The 21,245-nt window shown below is 38.5% G+C and overlaps 1 protein-coding gene across 3 annotated transcripts in view; it reads right to left on the bottom strand.

Annotated features, from left to right (window-relative positions):
• The window catches only part of LOC108142951 (guanylate cyclase soluble subunit beta-1), a 54,005-nt gene extending 33,909 nt beyond the window's left edge, over nt 1-20,096 (bottom strand). The window contains exons 1-6 of one of the 3 annotated variants that reach the window (XM_017267089.1): nt 19,795-20,096; nt 16,688-16,881; nt 15,719-15,792; nt 1,394-1,494; nt 1,170-1,288; nt 25-174 (exon numbers count right to left, since the gene is read on the bottom strand). In XM_017267089.1, the coding sequence (XP_017122578.1) occupies nt 25-174; nt 1,170-1,288; nt 1,394-1,494; nt 15,719-15,792; nt 16,688-16,690 (447 nt within the window). In that variant the 5' untranslated portion in view covers nt 16,691-16,881; nt 19,795-20,096. The remainder of the gene's footprint in view (nt 1-24; nt 175-1,169; nt 1,289-1,393; nt 1,495-15,718; nt 15,793-16,687; nt 16,882-19,794) is intronic. The other 2 variants (XM_017267088.1, XM_017267090.1) reach the window with 2 other exon arrangements.
• Between the last annotated feature and the right edge of the window lie 1,149 nt (nt 20,097-21,245).

The raw sequence follows: 21,245 nt of genomic DNA, 5'->3' as shown, positions 1-21,245 counted from the left end.
TATATATATATTTATATGTCTCACCTTGACGATGCCGATGACGATGTGCTCGAGGCCCGGCCGTTCCGAGTAGTAATGGAGTAGCAGTTCGCCATCCTTCTCCGTGCAGCGGAAAGAGGGGGCCCGCATTCCGGGATACAGGGTGCCCAGGTGGTCGTGCAGGGCATCCAGATTCTGATTGTTGCACAGAGAGAAAATAAAGGCAGCAAATAAAATACATATAACTGATTTAAGTTACCAATATGAAAACTACAAAATTGTAATACAATTAAGAAGTCTTCTTTTAAAAAATATTAATATTTACATAATTATTTAAAAAATAAAGTCTTGAGTTTTATTATTTACTAAAACAAACATCTAAGACGTATCAATATTTACGTTTTTATTAAAAGAATTCGCAAATTATCTTTAGATATTTTGAATAATTAAACTACTTTTTAATTTTTTTTAAAGAAAAAAAGGCCCTAAAGGGCAGATTTGTTGTTCCTACACAAGGATAAAATAACGTGGTTAAATTTCAAAGGAAAGGTCGGTTTTAAAAAAAAAATGTTAAGCTCCTGCATAGCGTATATTTATGGTAAGTTCTATTAAATTCATAAACTTAAATATAAATATATAGATCAGCTTAATGAACAAACAAACTAGTTGATGCGATAAATATGTTAAAAATAGGTATTTTTGTAATATTTCTGTAGCATCATGCTGGCCAAGGAATTCGGATCGAATAATGACCAATATTTTTGTTGGTATTTGTTCGCTGTGTGTGGCATTGTTGTTCGTTCATGTTGCGGTGGTGCAGACGAAAAAATTCAATTTCATTTTTCATTATGACAAAGGATTCGAGGAGCATTTGCGGTGAAAAATGTGGAAAATTGAAAATAAATCGAATGTGAGTGCAACAAAAGGCGTCGAGGGAAATGGGTTACGATTTGAGTGGGCGATGTGTGTGCGCTCAAGCAAAATACTTAATGCTTATCAATGATGGCGAATGTCGAACTCTCGATGAATGAGACTGAAAGACTGGGAAGCTGCCAAGGGAGCAGCATGAAAAATGACTTGGAAGTCGATTGGCCAATGCAATTGTGCCGCAGATGCATGGGAGATGAGTGTGAAATGGCCTTCAATTAAGTTGACTGTGAGTTTTTTATATATATATTTATACGCAATACCTGAAGGAAATCCCGTGGCGTGGCTCCCAGCACTTGCAGGATCTTATCGTAGCCCGAGTCCTGGCAGAACTCAAAGAAGGTCTTGCCAAAGAGCTCCAGGATGTCATCTGCGGGAATATCTTTAAGCATAAAAGAAGACAGGCATTAACGAGCTGGTCCTCTTCGACCAACATATGTTTAAATAACAAAGAAAATCCCCAAAACAGTATCAGCTAACTACTTACTGAGTATCTCGACAGCTGCTCCAATTAGATTATATGTTATTTCATCGTCGTAAATTTGTCGCACCAGAAACTGTCCCTCCATGCTGACCATGGCCTTTTTCCTGAATTCCAGAGGCCGAGCGAAAAATAAGCAGCCATCAAAATCGAGTCAGGCGAAACCGCAAATATGAAATGACACAGAAGGGTTTTCCCCCACAAAAAGAAAAAAAAAACGAGAGTGGCAAATACATTAATTTTAATTAAATTGCTTCGTTGCTCGTGAATTTATGAGTGAGTAGCTGGCATTCCTGCGTTCTGTGTGTTTTTGTGTGCTTTTTGGCGGGGCTGCTGCCCATATGGCGGTCACTTTATATGCCCTTTCATATTTATGTTTTTAATTAAGCAATGAAGACAAAATAAAGCCCTTCAAATGAGAATTCTCGGTCAGCCTTAAAATGTAGCGAGGGTTTGAGCTTTCCCTGTTTTGTGGGAGGATTTTAAAAATGCTACGCTCTTTGTGATTCTTGGGTTCTTGTAGAATATTAAATTATTAGCTTTTATTAAATAGAAATAAGCAAATTTTGTGTTAGAAAGAAAAGGCTCAACACTTATATTTTTTTATTTTATATAATGTTTTACCACAAATACAAACCCTGAACTACATTATCAAATAATTATAATTAAATTTGTAACATGGAAAAGCTTAATATTTTTATTAAAGTAAAATTAAGTATTTTCCTTATCTTAATGTTAGACCTATTTTCTTGTGGTAATTTTCATAGCAAGTTGTGCAAAATGTTCACGGATTATTATTTTTAACACAATTTGCAATTTTGCCAGATTTACTAATAGTTAAGTCCATTTTTTAGCACTGAAATTTAAAAAATTTCTCTCAAAAGCAGGATTTGGGCGTAAGTATTTATATTCCTTGCAGAAACTTGGCTGCGATTTGCATTGAATAACAATAATAGCGAAAAGTGAAAGCCTTCGGTGGCTCTCTGCCTTTTCTCTTTGTGAACATCGTGCAAATCGACTTTATTATTTAATAGAACTTGCGCCAAGCTGTTACCAAAACAAATTGAATACAACGTGCCGGCATACTGAAAGTAACCGAAAGAAAGTCGGGGAAAAGCGGGAAAAACGCCAACGTTGCAGAATTGAACATGAACATCGAGGAAAAGCGTGGGTGTGGGGACTGGTAAAATAAGAGAGCAAAAAAGTAATAGAAAAGTCGATGCTGTACGTGCGAAAGTTTTTCCATTTTCCCTACGCAAACTTCTGATTTGTCGGGGCAAAATGGGCGTGACAACGCAGGTGAGTGAAGGCGAAGTGTGGTATTTCATTATAGCTCATTTCAAATGCGAAATGCTTTTGGATTGCAGCATGTGTCAGCAGCTGTCGCTGAAATGTGAGATATATTTGCACCTCCAACAGGATTGAGTTGTTGCAATGAATATTGCACATCGTCTCGCATGTACTTATTTTATTGTGGAAGCTGATTTTTAATTTCCTGAACTACCAGCGGACATTGAAAAGGAAACAGGAACCCAAAAATAGCTTGGCAGCCAAAAACGAAATTCCTGCATATTGCATATTATACACCAAAATGGAAATTGATTTTCGCCTTGCAATTTATTATTCTGAGTGTGAATAATGAGTGTGAGTTGAGTGAGGGTGGCTTGAATTTAAACCAAGATTTATGGCAAGTGCATACATTTATTTTACGACCACGGACCTTAAAGTTTCTTAAATGGCCAGTGAACTGGAAGTAAAGATTCCAGTCAGCTTATTTAATAAATTCTGGTCTCATTTAATTGCTCGACCGAGGTGAGAAGCTTTTAAAATCATCCGCAGGCTGGATTTTAATGCTCCTATCTGTTCCCGATTTAATTTCATAAAGTCCACACACACCACACAGACCGGGAAAATGTCTATCATTTTTATTGTGCCAGCAAGGCAACATTTTGCGCCGTAAATTTAATTATGCTGCACGTTTTGGCCCAGCTTACCTGCCGCCAACACTGCGTATGATTGATTTTTATTGATTTAAATGTGCGTGTCTTGTCGTCAGTATGTGTTAGCTGGAGCTGTAGCTGTCTGTCTGTATTTCGTTGGTTTCGCCTTTTGATCGACAACTTAATTGAAAAAGTTAATGTGCGTGGAGAAGCAAAAAAACGAAGAAAGCGAAATTTGTCCATTGGATATGAGCACGTTTTTCTTTTTTGCCCTGCTCCTAATGCAATTTGTCTTTAATTCCCCGGGCTCACACACAGTAAAAAAGTTTGCCATTAAATTTAGCACATTTGCGGCAGCATAAGCGTCAATTAATGCGAGCTGTAAAATTACGCACACACGCAGGCAATTTATGGTTCCTTGTTTCTTGCCTTTCTGCTTATTGCGTATACGCGCTGTTGGCCCGCAAAATGCAAGGCGGCACTTAGTAGCATCCTCCGTCACCGCTTTCATTACAAATTCAATTTCCGCTGGGCAAGCCCAGCCAGTCTGCCTTTTAAACTCATTTAAATATTGTTTACTCAGTGACAACGACAGGCGGCCAAAACTAAGTGGCTTAATCTGCCAAACGGCCAAAGAGCCGCCTAAGAAATATGAAAACATTTCGCGCCTAAGTAGCTTAGGCCAACGCCCAAGTGTTTTTGTTTTTGTTTTCCTTCGCGATTGTTGGTTAAAGTTTCACGCGCATTGCCTTTGCTGGGATCGAAAGTTTATATATACTGTGTATATATCCTGTGTACATATCGCCTTGCGGGCCACTGCGTTGGTTTTGGTAGCTCTCGCGTGTAAATATTATTATTTAATATGCCAATCGCAGAGCCATTCGGAGCCCACGTTTTGTGTGTGTGGATAGGGACTAAAAGTCCCCGGCCGGAATGCTCAACCCGTGAAATTTACGCGCCACTGACACGCTTTCTAACTCTCGTTTTCCCCGCCCTTGAATTTTCCCGTTTTTCCTTGCCCCCGCCCGCAGGTTTTCCACATGACTCTCGCTTTTTATGGCAGGGCATTAAATCGCTTTATTATGAACTACTTGTTGACTTTTGACAGCTCAAACTTTAAGTTAGCTTAGCATTCGAGGAAGTGGGTCCCTCGGGCCGGCCGCAAAGTGTATAAAATCCATAATCAATCAGCTAATTCGAGTCTGAGTCTGACTTTTCTTGCGGTTGGCTGGGGGAAACCTTAACGAGTTTCTTCCGAGATGAGACCGCATATAATTGTGGTTCCTTATTTCGCCATCTTCGACTTAACAAATCAGCGAGCAGCTGTTTCTGACATGCACTACAAAAGATTGCCATTATTGTGGGCTGCACGGTTGCATGTGCAGCATGTTCAGACAGCAGAGGTGAAACTTATAGGAGGGGCTTAAAAGAAATTCAGATTCATAATTTTTTTTTAGGAAATTTGTGTAAATTGTGTAACAATAGTTTCTTTAATCAAATCATAAAGATAATTTTATTTGAGGTGTAGCCATCTATAGTTTTCTTAATCAGTTTTTAATTGTTATAAATTTTAGTGACTTATAAGCATTCAATATTAGAAACGTAATAATTTAATATTTTATAATCTGTAAGACTAAGGGCGATTATGTTTACCCCACCTGTAAAGTGTGAACATCTTTTGCTCACGAAAATGCTTTAGACACACTAAGAGCATGTACGAACTTAAACTAACCGACATTAGTGCATTTTCTTGGCAGGCACTTAGCTAAAGAGCAAATGGAGAGAAGTCGCAGAAACTCATTCAATTCGACCTTGTTCCGAGGTGAGAAAGGATTCTCGGCATAATGTGCCTTACTTGGTTTAATGATGCCAGCTAAATGCCTGCAGTCATTGGCATAGAGTATGCCATAGTCAGCTCTTAGACAGGCCAACTTGCATTTGAAATTGGCCAAGTAGCTGCAACGACCGCCAAGAAAAAGGAAAAAGGTAGAAGAACAAGAGCCCACAGTAGAGCAGCGGCACAGAAACGGAAGCGAAATAAGGTTAAAAGCCACTTAAGACTCGGGCAAGTTAATGTGGCACATAACTCAAGTGAGTCACATGGTTTATTGTGGATACACATGGAGGATGCAGCCAAGTTGGGCCAGGGTCAAGTCGAATTAGCCCAGAGCATTGCTTTAATCGAAGGCTAGAGGCGGGTATTCAGCATCGAAATTATACCGATTCCAAAAAAGACAAGCTTAAACGATTCCGTTGGCGACTGTTTGTGCGAGTAAGTACCTAAAAAAGCTTTTTTTCACATCATTTACCTTTGTTTTCCATTGCTATTAGGGAAAATAATGGTGTTAGTTCAATCCCTAAAACACCCAATGGATGACCCACTGCTATTATGGTTTATATTCTGTGTGTGCCCAGGCCAGTGGGTGTTTGTGGTTATCCCTGAGGCGTGTTATTCAAATCTGGAAGAAGGCAGTGAAGCAGGCAATTTTCTGGTACCGGAAGATACCCCACTGTTTGGGTCCTTCTGGGAGGTCCTGTCTTCGTCTCGTGTGTATTTGTTTACGATTAGCGCTAAACCGCTGCCAAGCAATTCCCTTGCAGACGTGATGTACGTTGTTAATGGTGAAGGACGCTGGATCATCATTGTCACGGCCATAGCCATTGGCTGCGCCAAGTTGATTTTTCTGGGGATTAGTATTTTTACTGTCGTTAAGCTGCGGCGGCGTGGGCCATGGGGCGTATGATTAACCTTAAATGCAGCCTCAAGTGTGTGTCGCACACCTAGTGACAAAGGACCAAATAAAAGAAGAGGAGCAGCCAAGCAGCGGTCAGCGAAATGAATGAATCTCACTTTTCGCCGGACCCATTTATAACTGTCCATATGCAAGACCAAACCGCCCACCACTTCCTCTAATTTTTGTTTTTGTTTTTTGCCCGGTCATTTATTACTGCCCGCCATCGATGAACTCGATCTCGCCAAGCTCCCCCAGGACATTTAGTTTTTATCTACGCATGCACTGTGACATCTCGAAATTAGGACATCATTAGCAACTGTCGATACCGCCAAAAAGAAGCGCCCTGATAAATGTTGTACAATCCCATCCATGCCCATCTCCCACTGGGGAATTTGCGGTCGACCAACGCCCCACTGCGCCTGCTTTTCCGATTTCGGTGTGGTTTCCCGGGGGGGGGGAGCAAAAAAATAGACCTTAACACAATTAGTTTTTAAAGCTGTCCTAAGGCGGAATTACTGGGAAATTATCGTTATTGTTAAACGTTGGCTTTAAGGGATGGAACTCGCACATATGTTTGTCATCCTTTCCTCTAAACATATTGGTTTTAAAATGTTTTGGTATTTATTGGTTTTGAGAAGTTTGGTTCCTTTCTTGTTTGTTTATGCGTTAATCCACGAGGATTGAAAGCCATACCTCTTTGTTAGAAAAGTCATGATCTTTAACTAGTCACTTTTCCGAAATGTCATTTTTCGGAAAGTGGTTACATCATAAAAACTACACACATGAGACCCGAAACTACAAATCAATTTTTAAACGCGGATTTTTAGTGACTAAATACACAATACTTTAAAGATATACCCCGTCAAAATCGGACGTTTCTAAGGAAAGTTGTGAAATTAAAACTGCAGGTTTTTGGTCACTTTTCTGTCATGTTTTCGAATATTTAGAAATGTGGCTTAAACTTTTAAAAATTTGCATTAAAATTTTGTTCGTAATTTTAGAGATTTAATACCACTTTGACATCATATGACTGAAAGGAAAGTTATGGATTTAAACCTGCAGGTTTTTGGTCCCTTTTCTGCACAGGCGGATTTTTTGGAGATTAAGAGAGGGGTTACATCATAAAAATTTAACAAAAATCGGCTCGAAATTACAAACCTAGTTTTAAACGCAGATTTTTAAAGAGCTGTGCGACAGGACTTTAGAGATACACCACTTCGAAATTGGATGCTCAAAAGAAAAGTTATGGACTTAGAACTGCAAGTTTTTGTTCACATTTACGGATAGCTTTAGGAAAATAATTAAGCAGTTTTATCGTTAAACAACAAACCTAAATTTTTCAACAAAATTTAAATGCAGATTTTAAGAGGCTTAAGCCACAAGACTTTAGAGATATTCCACCTGGATATCATATGCATGAAAAAAAAGTTATGGATTTAAACCTGCTGGTTTTTGGTCACTTTTTTGCACAGGCGGATTTTTGGAGATTAAGAAAGGGGTTACATCATCAAATTGGCAAAAAATCAGACCGAAATTACAAACCAAGTTTTAAACGCAGATTTTTAAAGAACTATGGGAAAGTACTTTAGAGATACACCACTTCGAGATTGGATGCTCAAAAGAATAGTTATGAACTTAGAACTGCAAGTTTTTGTTCACATTTACGGATAGCTTTTGTTAGGAAAATAATTAAGCAGTTTTATCGTTTAAATAACAAACCTAAATTTTTTAACAAAATTTAAATGCATATTTTGAGAGGCTTAACACACAAGACTTTAGAGATATTCCACTTGGATATAATATGCCTGAAAGAAAAGTTATGGATTTAAACCTGCAGGTTTTTGGTCACTTTTCTGCACAGGCGGATTTTTTGGAAATTAAGAAAGGGGTTACATCATCAAATTTGCAAAAAATCTGCCCGAAATAACAAACCAAGTTTTAAACGCAGATTTTTAAAAAACTATGCGACAGGACTTTAGAGATGCACCACTTTGAGATTGGATGCTCGAAAGAAAAGTTATGGACTTAGAACTGTAAGTTTTTGTTCACATTTCTGCAATGCTTTTGTTAGGAAATTAATTAAGCAGTTATATCGTTTAAATAACAAACATAAATTTCTAACCAAATTTTAATTCAGAGTTTTTGTTCACATTAAGCCACAAGACTTTAGAGATATTCCACTTGGATATCAGATGCCTGAAAGAAAAGTTATGGATTTAAACCTGCAGGTTTTTGGTCATCTTCAAAATCGGACGTCTCTAAGAAAAGTTATAAAATTGGAAGTGCTTTGGTCATCACAAAAATTCGACCCGAAATTGCAAACCCATTGCCATTAACTCTTTGAAGTTATTCCACAGAAAACAGAAACCCATTTTCCTTTTAACATTTATGGTATAAGTTAAGACTTTAAACTATTTTCAAGTGTGAAGTTAACATGCTGTCGACTACGGCTGAAAAATGGATTCCAATCGAATCGAATGACAAATTCGATTTATTTTTTCCAACAGCACTCGTCAGCTCTCGTCGTAACACAATTTGCCTATCCGGAACCAATTCTATGCAGCAAATTTGCTCTGGTGGCTCAGCCCTCAGCTTTCGGTCTTAATGATGGCCGACGGCCAGAGCTCACTCAAAAGCTGCAGCTGAAGCCTCGCAAGGCCAACAAAATGGCGCAAATTTACGGAAGAGGCAGGCACATGGCAACACTTCCGGCTTAGAGGATGATGTTAGTTCCAGTTGCCCCGAGAAATGTCTTGTTTTGCTTTAGAATGCAAATGAGCTGGAAGCATTGCCTTTCAACATCATCGTCATCGACATGGGGAAATCTCGACGGGAAGCAGCAGCAAAACAGCAATGATAAATTTCTACTGCCAGCCGAGAGGACATGATTTCAATATGCAGATTTCACTCGGTAAAAAGCCCAAATGCAATTTCGAAATGTTACAAATGCGCTCTGGGAGAGTCCTGTGCGGTTTTTAGTTTTATTAAAAAAAAACACACACACGCGGTATGTGTAAATAATGGATGGTGGTGGAAAAGAGTTTGTGCCGGCAGCTGACCCTCCCATATGGGGAAAATAAATTGCTTTTAAGCGACGTGTCCTGCCCTCTTTCCCAAAGGACCTCTCACTCGAGTATAAGCATGGAACGTGTCGCCATTCGCCAAAAGCAATAAATACAAATTTCAGTGATGCATTTATGCGCGAAATACGTGCCCAGTCACTCCTTCTGCTGGTTAGTGGTTTATTTAATTATCCTTTAGAGTCCAGGCAGTCAGAGCACTGCACTAACTAGACAATGCGTTGGTGGCCAAACATATTTTCGTCTGCCACATTTAATTAAAAATAGATTGGCAGCATGGGTTCTGCCAGCAAGCAGTTTTCATAATTTATGACCAATGTATCATGGAATTATTATTACAAATTAATGGAATTTTCGTTGGTGTTTAGTTATGTGCGATAGCCATAGAATATGTAATTAGCTAAAGCCGTCAAGTGAACTGAAGGCAATTTAAGGACTGTAAGCTAAATAAGGGAGATTTGCTTGAAACAAGAGGCTAGGGGCCGTGGAAACACCAAAGCTGTGTGCTCAAGCGAGGGCTGGAAGACAAATATTTGCCTCTACACTGTAACGGAAATATTCAGTGTTTGCTTTGACGAAGCCAATTTCACTGGTCTACAAAACGGTTTCAAAATTACTTAATTTGTATATATAAAAAAATATTATATGTCATTTAAAATAAGTTATTTGGTTTTGCGGTTCCATTTTTGAAAATAATACTATGTAGTTAATATTTTCTTCAGCAACTGCTATGTATTTTGCATTGATTTATTTATTGATGCTTAGTAAAAGAATTGGTTCATATGGTCCTCGTCCGACAAAACTATTATGCCAAAGCATCATGTTTATTTTTAACCTTTAAATGCTCATAGAATTTAATGCTCATTTAGTTTACGTAATTAAAAGTGTTACGAAAATGTTAAACAATTTTTGATATCTATTGAGGCTTTCTCATTTTTCCTTTACATCCGCACAATAGCTCGGTTAATAATGGCTATTCGCGTTGGCTTTGTCTGCTTAATGGCTTGCCATAATCGTAATCAAGTGGTTGCTTCATTGTCTTGACTATAATAAGCCTCCTTTTGCTCCATTTTATTTAGATTATTGCACACCATTTAACTTTAACGCAAGAAAGGACACTCGGCCAAGTCATCGGCCCCTATTGACAAGCCATTTTGGGCGATAATGCTCGAGTGCCACCGAATTTGGGGTGGTCGTCATTGCGTCCAACATTGCGTATGCACAACGCCGCCAAACTTTGGGCAGCACGCACGCGACGCATAACTCATAAAGCGATAAAAGCGAGGAGAGGAGCGCACATAAAACGCAAACGGAAAACTTTTAACAATAAACCGGGGGATTGTATAGTGGATAGCCAGGTTTTGGACAAAAATATGAAGCAATCAAACAGATAATAAATGAAGCAAAGGAGTCGCTTCGTCGTTGAGCCAAAGAAATGCAATCAAAGCAAAAAGTAATCTCGGCAATAAGTGCGAAAACGTGTCAAATGTGTGGGCCAAAGGGGCGGAACAGGATGCTCCTCGTCGAAGAGGCGTGGCTGCAGTTGACATGGAGCAGCTTGCCCGCATCACGGCAGTCAATAAAGCGTAACAATATTTGCAGTGTGCTGAAAAACAGTTGACAAAATGGCGAAGACAGTTGGAGCAGCAATATGAAAATATTGTAAATGCAAAAAGTTGAGAGGAAAGGGTGAACAGCAGTGTTGTCATATTACCCTTTTTTCGGAAAGAAAATCAAACAATTTTTTTTGAACTATAGTGCTCATGCCAAAAAGATAAATAGAATTTATTAAATACATAGTTATTTGCGGTATTTTTTTCCAGGTCTATGCCAAAATATCGTCGAAACTCTGTACACAGAATGTGTATGTTTCAAAATGAGATTTGCTTAAAATACAACTGATCAAAAATCATAATTTCTTGCGTTTTATTTTGTTTTTAATCAAAAATAATTATAAACAAAAATTGTTTTATATTATTCAAAAAAACAAAAAAATTCTAATTTCAAAAATTTGGTTGAGAATGTATAAGCTGTTTTAATTTAATAAATCCATTTTTAATATTGTACAAATACTTCTTAAGAACAAATTCCTTTTGAAATTAAAATTGTTTTTGTGTTTTCATTGTCCTGTTTTTTAACTAATCTCTTCTGTTGCTTAACTTATGGAGATGCTGGCAGCACTGGTGAACAGGTGCTCCTGTTGTGTTTGCACGATGTTTGTTTTCATGTTTGAGTTTTTGGCGCTGCCTGCGGCACAGTTTGCATTCTCCAAATGTTGCCAGCTGTCAGCTAAAAAGTTATAGAGTTTGAGTTTGGATCAAAACTTTTTGGCCAGGCAACGCACATTTTTTCACGCATTAGCAGCACGGGGGCTGCTCTCAACTCGTTACAAGCCTCAAAAATGCCATTTTCCCTCCCCCAACCACACACTCCACACACTCGAGAATCGACTCAAATTTCCATAATGTCTGCCATGAAAATGCGATCGATTTTCGTGGGTTTGAGGGGTGTGTGGGAGTGTTAAGCAATGTGATGATGTGATGTGAGTGTAAGTGTGGCAAACAACAGGAAAAAAGACATAATGCTTCGGGCGTGTGTGTGAGAATGTTCCTATGAATATCTAAAAAAAAACATGGCCAAAAAAGTCAGGTCATTGGTTGAGTGTGTGGGCGACTAATGGCCCCGAAGTAACCAAAAAATAAACTGAACGCGTATCAAATCCGTATATAAATACTTTTACACAGATACGTCGCTATGAGTGTACAAATGCGCTTTTAATGGCAAAGGATTTGAGAATGCCTGCAATCAAATGAGTGTCTTTAGCAGGATGCTTGACAAAATGCTGGCTGATTGCTTTTTACCGTCCCAGTCGCAGCCGCAAAAACTGATGGAAATTCCAGTCAAGCGCAATGAAGATTGATGGATTTTCAGTACTTGTGTAGGCCCTACGCTTTAAACTCCTTCTACCCTGCGAAGCTAATAAGTCGCAAAAATATTTAGTAAACGGCAATGGCACGTGTTTGCCTCAAAAATGTCTAACCAATTTACAATTAATATGACAAGTCGGCGTTGACGTGCTCGTAAAACTTTTCTATCCCATTTCCTATTTCTGCTTAATCACCATGTGTTGGAGAATGATTTCATGCTGCTTTGCAAAAGCACTCAACACTTAACCAAATTAGTGATATCATAGGACACGCATTTAATCGGGAAAAAGAAAAGGATGAACCATCGGAACCCATTAGCGTGGATTGGCGACTGACCAGCAGCTGCGGCTCATATGACAGCTCAAACCACGTAACCGCATAGCCATATAGAGTATTTTGAGTTGACTGACATATTGACACACTCACTCGCACAAAGGGCAAATCCAATTCCAGCACAAGCCAGGCCAAGCTGGCCGCATTGTGGTCGTTGCTGTAAAGCATTTTATAGGCAAATCGATTTTTGTCTAAAGTGCCACAAACACGCACATCGCCAGCAGGATAACAATAACAGAGACTTTCGATACAGCAGCAGATGAAAAGCTGAGCCGAGCTGAGGCAGGGAAAATAACAAAAACTAGAATGGACGGTGGCTGTGAGTATATTAGTTGAACGACTAAGACTCTGACCACACACAGAAAATAAAAAAACAATAATTAATTTTAATCAAATTTTTATATTAAATGTAGTTCCTAAAATGTAAGCATTATAGAGGGACTTCCAGTTAAATATTAAAAAAAACAAAATTGACGACTCCTTAATCTGACCCACTTAATTTTTATAAAATTTGTTGTTTAAAATGAGATAAAATACTTTTATATGAACATTTCTTAAAATTCTTTACTTTTTATACCAAGTCAAAGAATTATTGGGGATTTCAAATTCTATATTTTTTATAAAATAAGGAGACTTTTCACTTTAGTTTCAAAAATGTTCAATTAAAATCAACTATTTTCGAAAGGATATCACATTTGTTTTCTCTGTGAAATGCCACTCTGCAGAAAACTTTGTTAATGTGAAGCTCTGAGCTATCTGCTCGGTCTCATCTTTGCTTTAAACTTGAAGTTTGCTCCTTTTCTCCTTACCATCGAGCATCTTGTTTAGGCAAATTAATGAGACCCATTTACAGATTGATGTGCTGCAATTATGCGCCCCGACCAAGCAGCATAAAGCACTTAACGCACTGATTCTGATTAAGTGAGCGCAAACACGAGAAGTGAAAGGAGTCTTCTTTAAGGACCTGCATCAGGCCTTAAAAGCAATCAGCAGCAATGAAGATGAGCACACAAAGAGGTACGACTACCTACTATCTATCAATGCGGTCAGCTGGGTGGCTGGGTGTCAATCAAGGCAAATGCCAATGCCAATGCCACGAGGCGGTGAAAACCAGACAAACCTACTCCCCAGGGGCCCATTTTCCTTTGTGGCCTCGACTTTTCTTTTCTTTTCTATTTTCCTCGCTTTAATGATCGCTTTGACAATGCCTTCAAGTGCGAGGACGGCGACAAACTATGTGGCCCATCTGAGGAATGACTACGAAGGATTGTGGCCCCGGGCTGAGGCCACAGGATATGAGACTGAGGACAGAGGATACAAGGCACTGGGACTCGAGACTCGAGACCCCGTCTTTGTCTTGGCGCCTCAAGTGCCGGATAATGAGTTTGATTCTCGCTGCAGCGATTGCCCATGGCACTGCGTCTACAAATAGGACTACAAAATACGACTACAAACACGACCGTGGCTGCCAACTAACTGCAATGTAATTAAAGTCATGTCAATGCCGACCCCATTGGCAGGCATTTAAATTGAAGAGCCGACAGTGCACCAAGAAAAATGTACAAAACATTGCCAATATATATTTAAAAACAACAATGTGATTTTTAGAAGTGCTTTAAGGAATAAAAACCTATAACCTAATTAAAGTATTAGAGAGTAAATAGAGGGAGAGTATAGAGAGTACTACAAAGTAATATATCTAACAATCCTGTAGACCCAATAACCTTAATAATTGAATTATCAAGTTGATTAAATTTTCGATAAATCAAAACAAAGCTTCGAATCAATTACAGATTATTATTTGCTGAAATACTATTAATTAGTGGAAGTGATGTCATATGCAGTTCAAATTTTATAAACTAAGTTTTACAATACCAAATGAATGAAAATTAAATATTTGTTAGTTGGAAAACCTCCCTCAAAACCAAATGTAAATATTGTGGTGAGGTTTAAGAAAACAAGAAGAAGCAGAGCTTTAAAAAAAAAAATTAAATAAGCTGATATGTAATACACAATTAACAATAAACAGTAACCTTTGCCAAATGCTTGTATTGATTTTCTTAAATTTAGACAGCCTTTTCTGACATCAAAGCAAAATTTTTGGTTGGCAGTGTGCTGCCATTGTTACCTTTTCCTTTACAGCAGACCCTTCTAATGAGAAAAGTTTCCCTTTTTCTTGACCATAATTAAAGGGTTGTCTGGGCCATTCTGCCGACACCCGAAGCGATTCGCCCCTTGACTGCCTCAATTCATTAGCAATCTGTAAATGCGGCCAATACAAATGGCAAGTGACTTGCGGTTAAGCCATCCAAAATCATAAATCACGGCCAATTAGAAGGGAACTACTCCGTTGGTCTATGACTCTATGGCTTGGCAGCGAAATAAAACACACATACAGGCGCAGCCAGTTAGCAATATCAATAACGTAATTAAGATAAATGTGAATCGTATATACCATATAGCCGATAGTCACACTAACGCTCCCATAAACAAACCCACCCGCACAAAAACGGGGAGTTGACTTCCTCTAACTCTGTGCACTAAGAATTAAATTATGTCGTATGTGTCTTAAATATATGAAAAATATGTGTTAAAAACTTCACTTTAATTTGTAAATTATTTAGCACACTTTAAATAAATTAATTTTACTTATATATAGTCATTTGATAGTTATGTCTCCTGATTATCTAAATTGGCAATACATTTCCGTCAATTCTGTGCGCTAAGTGAAAATGTATGCCATATTTATTAAAAATCTTATGGAAAACGTTTGTACAATTGTAAAAAACTTTAAAGAAGTTATTTTTATTTCCTAAGTACCTCGATCGGCAATATATTCTAGAAGTGTAGATTTTGGCTGCACTTGTAGGTTCGACCTCCAGGATATGTGGGCCTGGGAAATCCGTGTACGCATTAATGCGACGCGTGTCCTGCTTGTTTATGCGCCGCCAACAACAAAGAGCCTCAATTAATTTATGTATATCTCACTCTGTTTGTGTGTGGGCAGGGCCACGCCCATCGACTGAATGTCCATGTTCGATGTGAAAAATGGATAATTAGTTAATTGCGGTACGTGGTGGCGGGCAAATGTGTGGGGCGGGGATTTATGTATTTTAGTTATTAATTAAGTGCGTGGCTGTTAATCTGTTTGTGCAAAAACACGACCTTAAAATAAGACCCAGGACCTTTGGGGTAATATGAGAATACATTGAATAGTCGAATAATTTTCTTTCCTATGGCACTACCTCCTTTTATTGCCGTTTGCTAATGGTACGTGTATGTGTAAGTGTAGACTGAACACTCGAACGCTACTTACTTGATCTTCTCCCATATTTCCTCGCCAAAATGCTTCAGCACCAGCAGCTCCAATGCGTAGTTAACGAAGCCATACTGCGATTTAAGGGAAAACAGTAGCCGATTAGTATTTATGTTTATGGCTGCTCTTAAACAAACATCAATAATCTAGCTGTCTAGTGTCTAGTCTGTATCTGGTATCTGGTCCCAACGATCCACTTTCTGTTTCTGACTCTTGCGAATCGTAAAAATGGAAGCTCTTTGATTTTAATTGCATTCCCAGATAGGACAGCAGCTTTGATTCGAGTCGATAAATTTGAAATATGCGAAATCAATAGCTTTTGCGCATTTTCATTTCGTTTTAAATGTATCCGAAAAGCAATCAATTTGATTTGTTGTGCAAAATCAAGACCCTCGAAGGAAACAGAGGAGCAGCAGACATACCTCTGTTATCCAGATACGCAGCACAATCAATCGCTTCCGCCGGAAGTAATACTAAGCAAGCAAAATACTTGAAATATATTTACATACATTACGCATACGTCTAGTTGGCCACACATGAGGCTTTGTCCTTGGGCCGCCAGTGTGTTTTTCTGTTTTTGTTTGTGTCTGTTACTTTTCGAGTTTTTTGTGCTTTTCGGCTCGGTTGTGTGATAAAGATGTATCTAACCGATATTTGATGTTTATTGCCTTTTTTTTGGGTGCATTGAAATGTTTTAGCAACGAAACGGGAACAGAGTTTCAAATGCCACCCGGGGATATAAACAAAATGGAATGGAAAATAAGGAGGTTTGAAATTCGGTGAAAATCGCAAATATTAGATCAACATTTCCTTGCATATGTCAACTTGATGACTTTCTTAAGCTGGTGTCTTTATTAAATCGTAAAAATCTTATTTAGAAAACTTTAAAGTTGAAATAAACAAATTATGTCCTTAACTCTGTTTTCCTTGACATTTTTATTTACTTGCTATTATTTTTAAATCACTTACCATTTTGATGCCTTTTTCGTTTTCAGAGTTTTGCCAAATTGGAACGCTTTGCTTGCGTATTTAATTTACTTTCACAACGAATATGTTCAAACGCATATCACAACTGAAATTGGACACCAGAATTCAATATTGATAGTGCACTTTATTTAATTTTCACGATTTGTCCATCCCGTCTGGCTATTTTCACTGCTCCCCTAGGAATGCACCAATGAAAATGTAATAAATTGTATTTGTTTACCCAACTGATATGTCTGCCATGATAAACGCAAAAAGTGTAATGAAAATTACAATGCAATCATTGTGGTCTGCGCAATTATGAGCGAAAAATACATGAGTTGTGTGTCGGCAGTTGAATGCGTGTCATTATTACACCGCGGCCATTTATAAATATTTCATGCGATACAAAGTCGGCTTTGCTTTGCTCTGCTTTGCCATACTTAATTATTCCTCACTCTCTAGTTTTTCATGTCGAAACTCTAAGGCCCCCTTTAAACGCCTACTTTAATCAAAAATTTAAACGAGCGGAAAAAGAAAATTCGGACCAAGCGGCCTCGAACATTTCCCAAAACTTGGGAGCAACAATTTCTGGGGCCATTTCATCTGCATTTTTGTGTGGTGTATGCTCGTATGTGCTGTTTGTTGCATGCCACATGCAACACGTGCGGAAGGCAAAGGCTCAACACACCGATACACCAATAGAAAAGCACCCAAATAACCCGCAGCTCAGCCATCAACTGGGTCGCAATTTAAGCGAGGAAAATTGTGGCTTGAATCGCTTGACCGAATCCTTAAATGCCCTACAAAGTAGGGTTTCTTACTTTACTTACTTTTTATAAATAAAAAAAAAATTATATATAAAATATATGCAACTGTGTATCACAACAAATATATTAACTATACTCGTATTGATAACATGTTTTTTTTTAAATAATACAGAAATTCTCTAGATCGACATATTACTTTCTTTATTTATTGGATATTTCTTAGCTAGTTTAAAAAAGATGCGTTATGAAAAATTTTGAATTTTTAAGGTAAGAAACTTTCTTTGATTTTATGCAAAGATATTTATCGCATCAAGCTGAGAATTAAGTGCAATGTGCATAAATACGAAAACCCTGAAAATGTAAATATTATAGTAGTGTAACATGCTTTAATAGTTTGGAGAAATCCTCTGAATGAACCCAGAGTATCAGCTGAAACGGCAGCTTGGCTTTTATGAAAATCAGGCAACAAAGGGTGCATACGGCTGGTTAATTACACAAAAGTTAGCTAAAAAAAACAGCTAACACACATTCACACACTTTTGGCCGAGAGTGGTATGAGTGAAACTCGAAATTTATGCGCTAAGACGAGTGCAGGGCAATTAAGGCATTGCGAATGTTGAGTTTTCACAGAGTTTGGGAGCCGCCTAGGAAAGGGAATCACCTTGAGAACAGGAATGGCATAAACGAGTGGAGCACAAAATGGCAGCCCTGGCCGGAAAAGTTGCCTTCAATTGAAAAGCGGAAAACTTGGCCTGCCAGGCAATGATAAGTTACAAGGGGGGAAAAGACCGGCCCAAAGCACAGCGAGTTCGTCGAGCCGTAAGGGATTTCCACCTGCCAGCCCAGCCGACAATGCTTTAAATACTTTAAGCAAACCAGCCCAGCGAGCAAAGAAGAATATCGATTTTCGTCCACCTTGGCAGACATTTTTGTAGCCCATTAGGAGTCTCGTTTAGTCAGCTCTTCATAAGACTTATTAACATATATTTCGTGTGTGTAGTTCATGACTGTTAGTGCTTATTTGGCCATATGTCTGTCATTGTTTGACTTTTGCGATTACCCAAATGAGGAATATTAATCAGGATACCAGCTTTACCTATTTGCGAATGACCCCGCGGGTCCTGACATCCTTCCAAGTGAACGAATTTTAATTACGTGCTACTTTTGGCATTTTGATAACGGTAAGGAACTGTCAACAGGAAGTCCTTGTGCTATTTGCGTGCCAGTCGAGAGTGTAAATAAGACTCGATTCGGAGGGCTTTGCAATTTGTTTGGAAAGGTTTTTCGGGGGAGGGGAGAGGCAAAAGTTCCTTCGATAGGGCCATTTGTCTCTTCTATTTGGCGATGACGTGCACGCCCATTTGATAATTGCGACAAAATGACGCCGATGTGAAAGTGAAAACAAAACGATATTTACTTCAGGCCAGTTGAAAAGTCCCCTTTTTCTTTCTCCCCCCAAAAAGCCTGTCGTTCTGCCTGTCAATTTAGCGCTAAACTGACAATAACTGAGTTAATGATGAGCCTGCCATTTGGCCAGGGCACAAAATGAGGTACAGTGCACACAACATGGCCACAGGACGGCCGCAGGATGTGGATGCCGTGTCCTCAGCAAAGTTGAGTTTATACAGTGAAAGAATAATATCTAACTGGTTTTTAAAAGCAAAAAAAAATATTTGTCTAGAATTCAAACGGCTTGCAAGACGAAATTGTTGGGCTAATTAATAACAAGACTTCTCTCAATAAAGTTAAGACTTTAAACACCAAGTAAAGGCAACAGAAATACATATATAATATATCTTAAGCTTAAACGACTTTCAATGATTTGTATATTTTACTATCTTAACCATTTGTAATTTGTAATTTTCTAATGTCTATTTTAAAATAGTCTTTTTTTCTGCAGTGTGTCTTTTGGGTAAAGGGAACTTTGCGAATATGTGTGGCAAAGCAATTGTACATACATTCAGCTCTGTGTCCGCCCGGGCATTTATCAAATATAATGGACATTCACTATCGTCCGAGCAACTAAAACAACTGTCAGCAAATTGCCGTGGGCACGCAAAGCTAAATGTCTAATAAACTTTGACATATTGAGGCAATTATTTCTATTTGGCAACTTTTGCACGAGAGTTGCAGGACCAAATAAATTATGGAATGAAGAACGGCGGAAGGACAATGATAGCGTAAAAATATCTGCCCGGGAAACCAAAATAAATTAGAGCGCTCAGAAGTCTGCTTTAATATCCAGGGCCAAGTGGATTGCCATTGTGTGTGTGTTTGTGTGTGGCATATACGAATGTGGCTCACAAAAAACAAAGCATGTGAGTGGGTGGGTGAATAATTTACATTTGTTTGAGGCGCGCGATTCTTTTTATTGGGCGATTCCCCTGGCTTTTGTTTACTCGCAACTTGTGATTTATCTCTGTGTTTGTTACTTTTTTTTATCTCCGTGTTTCAGTCCGGGTTTCGCTTTCACTCTCGCGATAACTTTCCACTTTCACTGGCTCACTGTTCACTGTCCCTTTGATAAGGAACGCGCGCGTTTCCCAAGGAGTTTTCCCAGTCCGCCAGGGTTTTTCCGCCACACTCTGTCCGCCGGAGTGAACAACTCGCCTGAATCAGCCGTCGACGACTGAGCGCTTTCTGCCGAAGGAGCGCCGTATTAAAGGCGGGTCGCCTTTAGACACTTGTCCGCTTTTCCTTTGTCGGCTGCCTGCCAATTGCCTGGCCCACTCAGCTGTTTGTTGTTGCTGGTCTGGTCGGGTCGTCGGGAAAGCTAGTCGGAAAAGCTCTCAGGCGGGAAAAGCTCGCTCCCGAACCCTGTCTCGCCCTAACTGATGCTGCTGCCTACCAGTAGATGGCGACTACCCGGTTTTAAATGATAGTATATCAACTAGCACAAACAACAGTTTAATAATAAGTTTTGATTAAGAAACAATAGTCTTACTTCAATTGGTTTAAGTACTTATATATATATACGTTTTGAAATTATTAAGCCTTAAAGTGTTTTTAGAGACATTAATGATACAAAAAAAAAAGGGTCAGGGAGGCTATTTACCATTTAAATACGTCATTTACACATATTGCATTTTCATTATCTAGTTTACTTACCCTGAAAAATTTGATTAAAAAAATATAATTCTACAATTTTAATATATTTAGCCAAGGAATACTAATTAAATTTTAAATCATTAACTTGTTTCATGTTTTTCATGCTTACTAATTCAATTGCACTTATTTTAATGACACATAGCTTTAAAATTGTGAATCAATTACATTTTTGTAGAAAATCTTATAATATACTCAAAAACATATCTGTCTTTGAAAAATATCAAAATATTTATAAAGAATTTTCAGCTCACCTGTAATTTCTTTTTTGTTGTTTTTATTGGTTAGACTAGGCTTAAATCACCTACTACATTTCCTCCTAATAGTGTTTACTTTGCATTCGCATTTTCAGAGCCACCAGCATTCTCACTTGCGTTTCCGGCGTTATTTATTGCCAGTTTTATTTACTTTGCTGCTGATTTTTGTCAAACTCCCCGCTTCAGCCAATGCCTTACGCATAATTTCCCTACGACAATAGATTTTCGGGCAGCTCCAGTCAAGCAGATGAACATTTCAGCGTTCCAGAAGCGGCAAATAAATTAGATCCACTTGCATTGCAAACAGAAGTCCTCGTACAGTACAGTAATTGAAATTGAATGGGTGGGTGGATTGGCGGATTGGCGAATGGGTGGGTGGTTAGGTGGAAAGGTCGCCTCGCTAATGGGGCACACTGGGGCGTGGCTAAACAA

The sequence above is a fragment of the Drosophila elegans genome, unplaced genomic scaffold (assembly GCF_018152505.1).
Source record: "Drosophila elegans isolate 14027-0461.03 unplaced genomic scaffold, ASM1815250v1 contig_468, whole genome shotgun sequence".
In the NCBI taxonomy this organism is placed as follows: domain Eukaryota; kingdom Metazoa; phylum Arthropoda; class Insecta; order Diptera; family Drosophilidae; genus Drosophila; species Drosophila elegans.
Note: the sequence above shows the minus strand (reverse complement) of the source record. Positions and strands in the feature narration are given on the sequence as shown.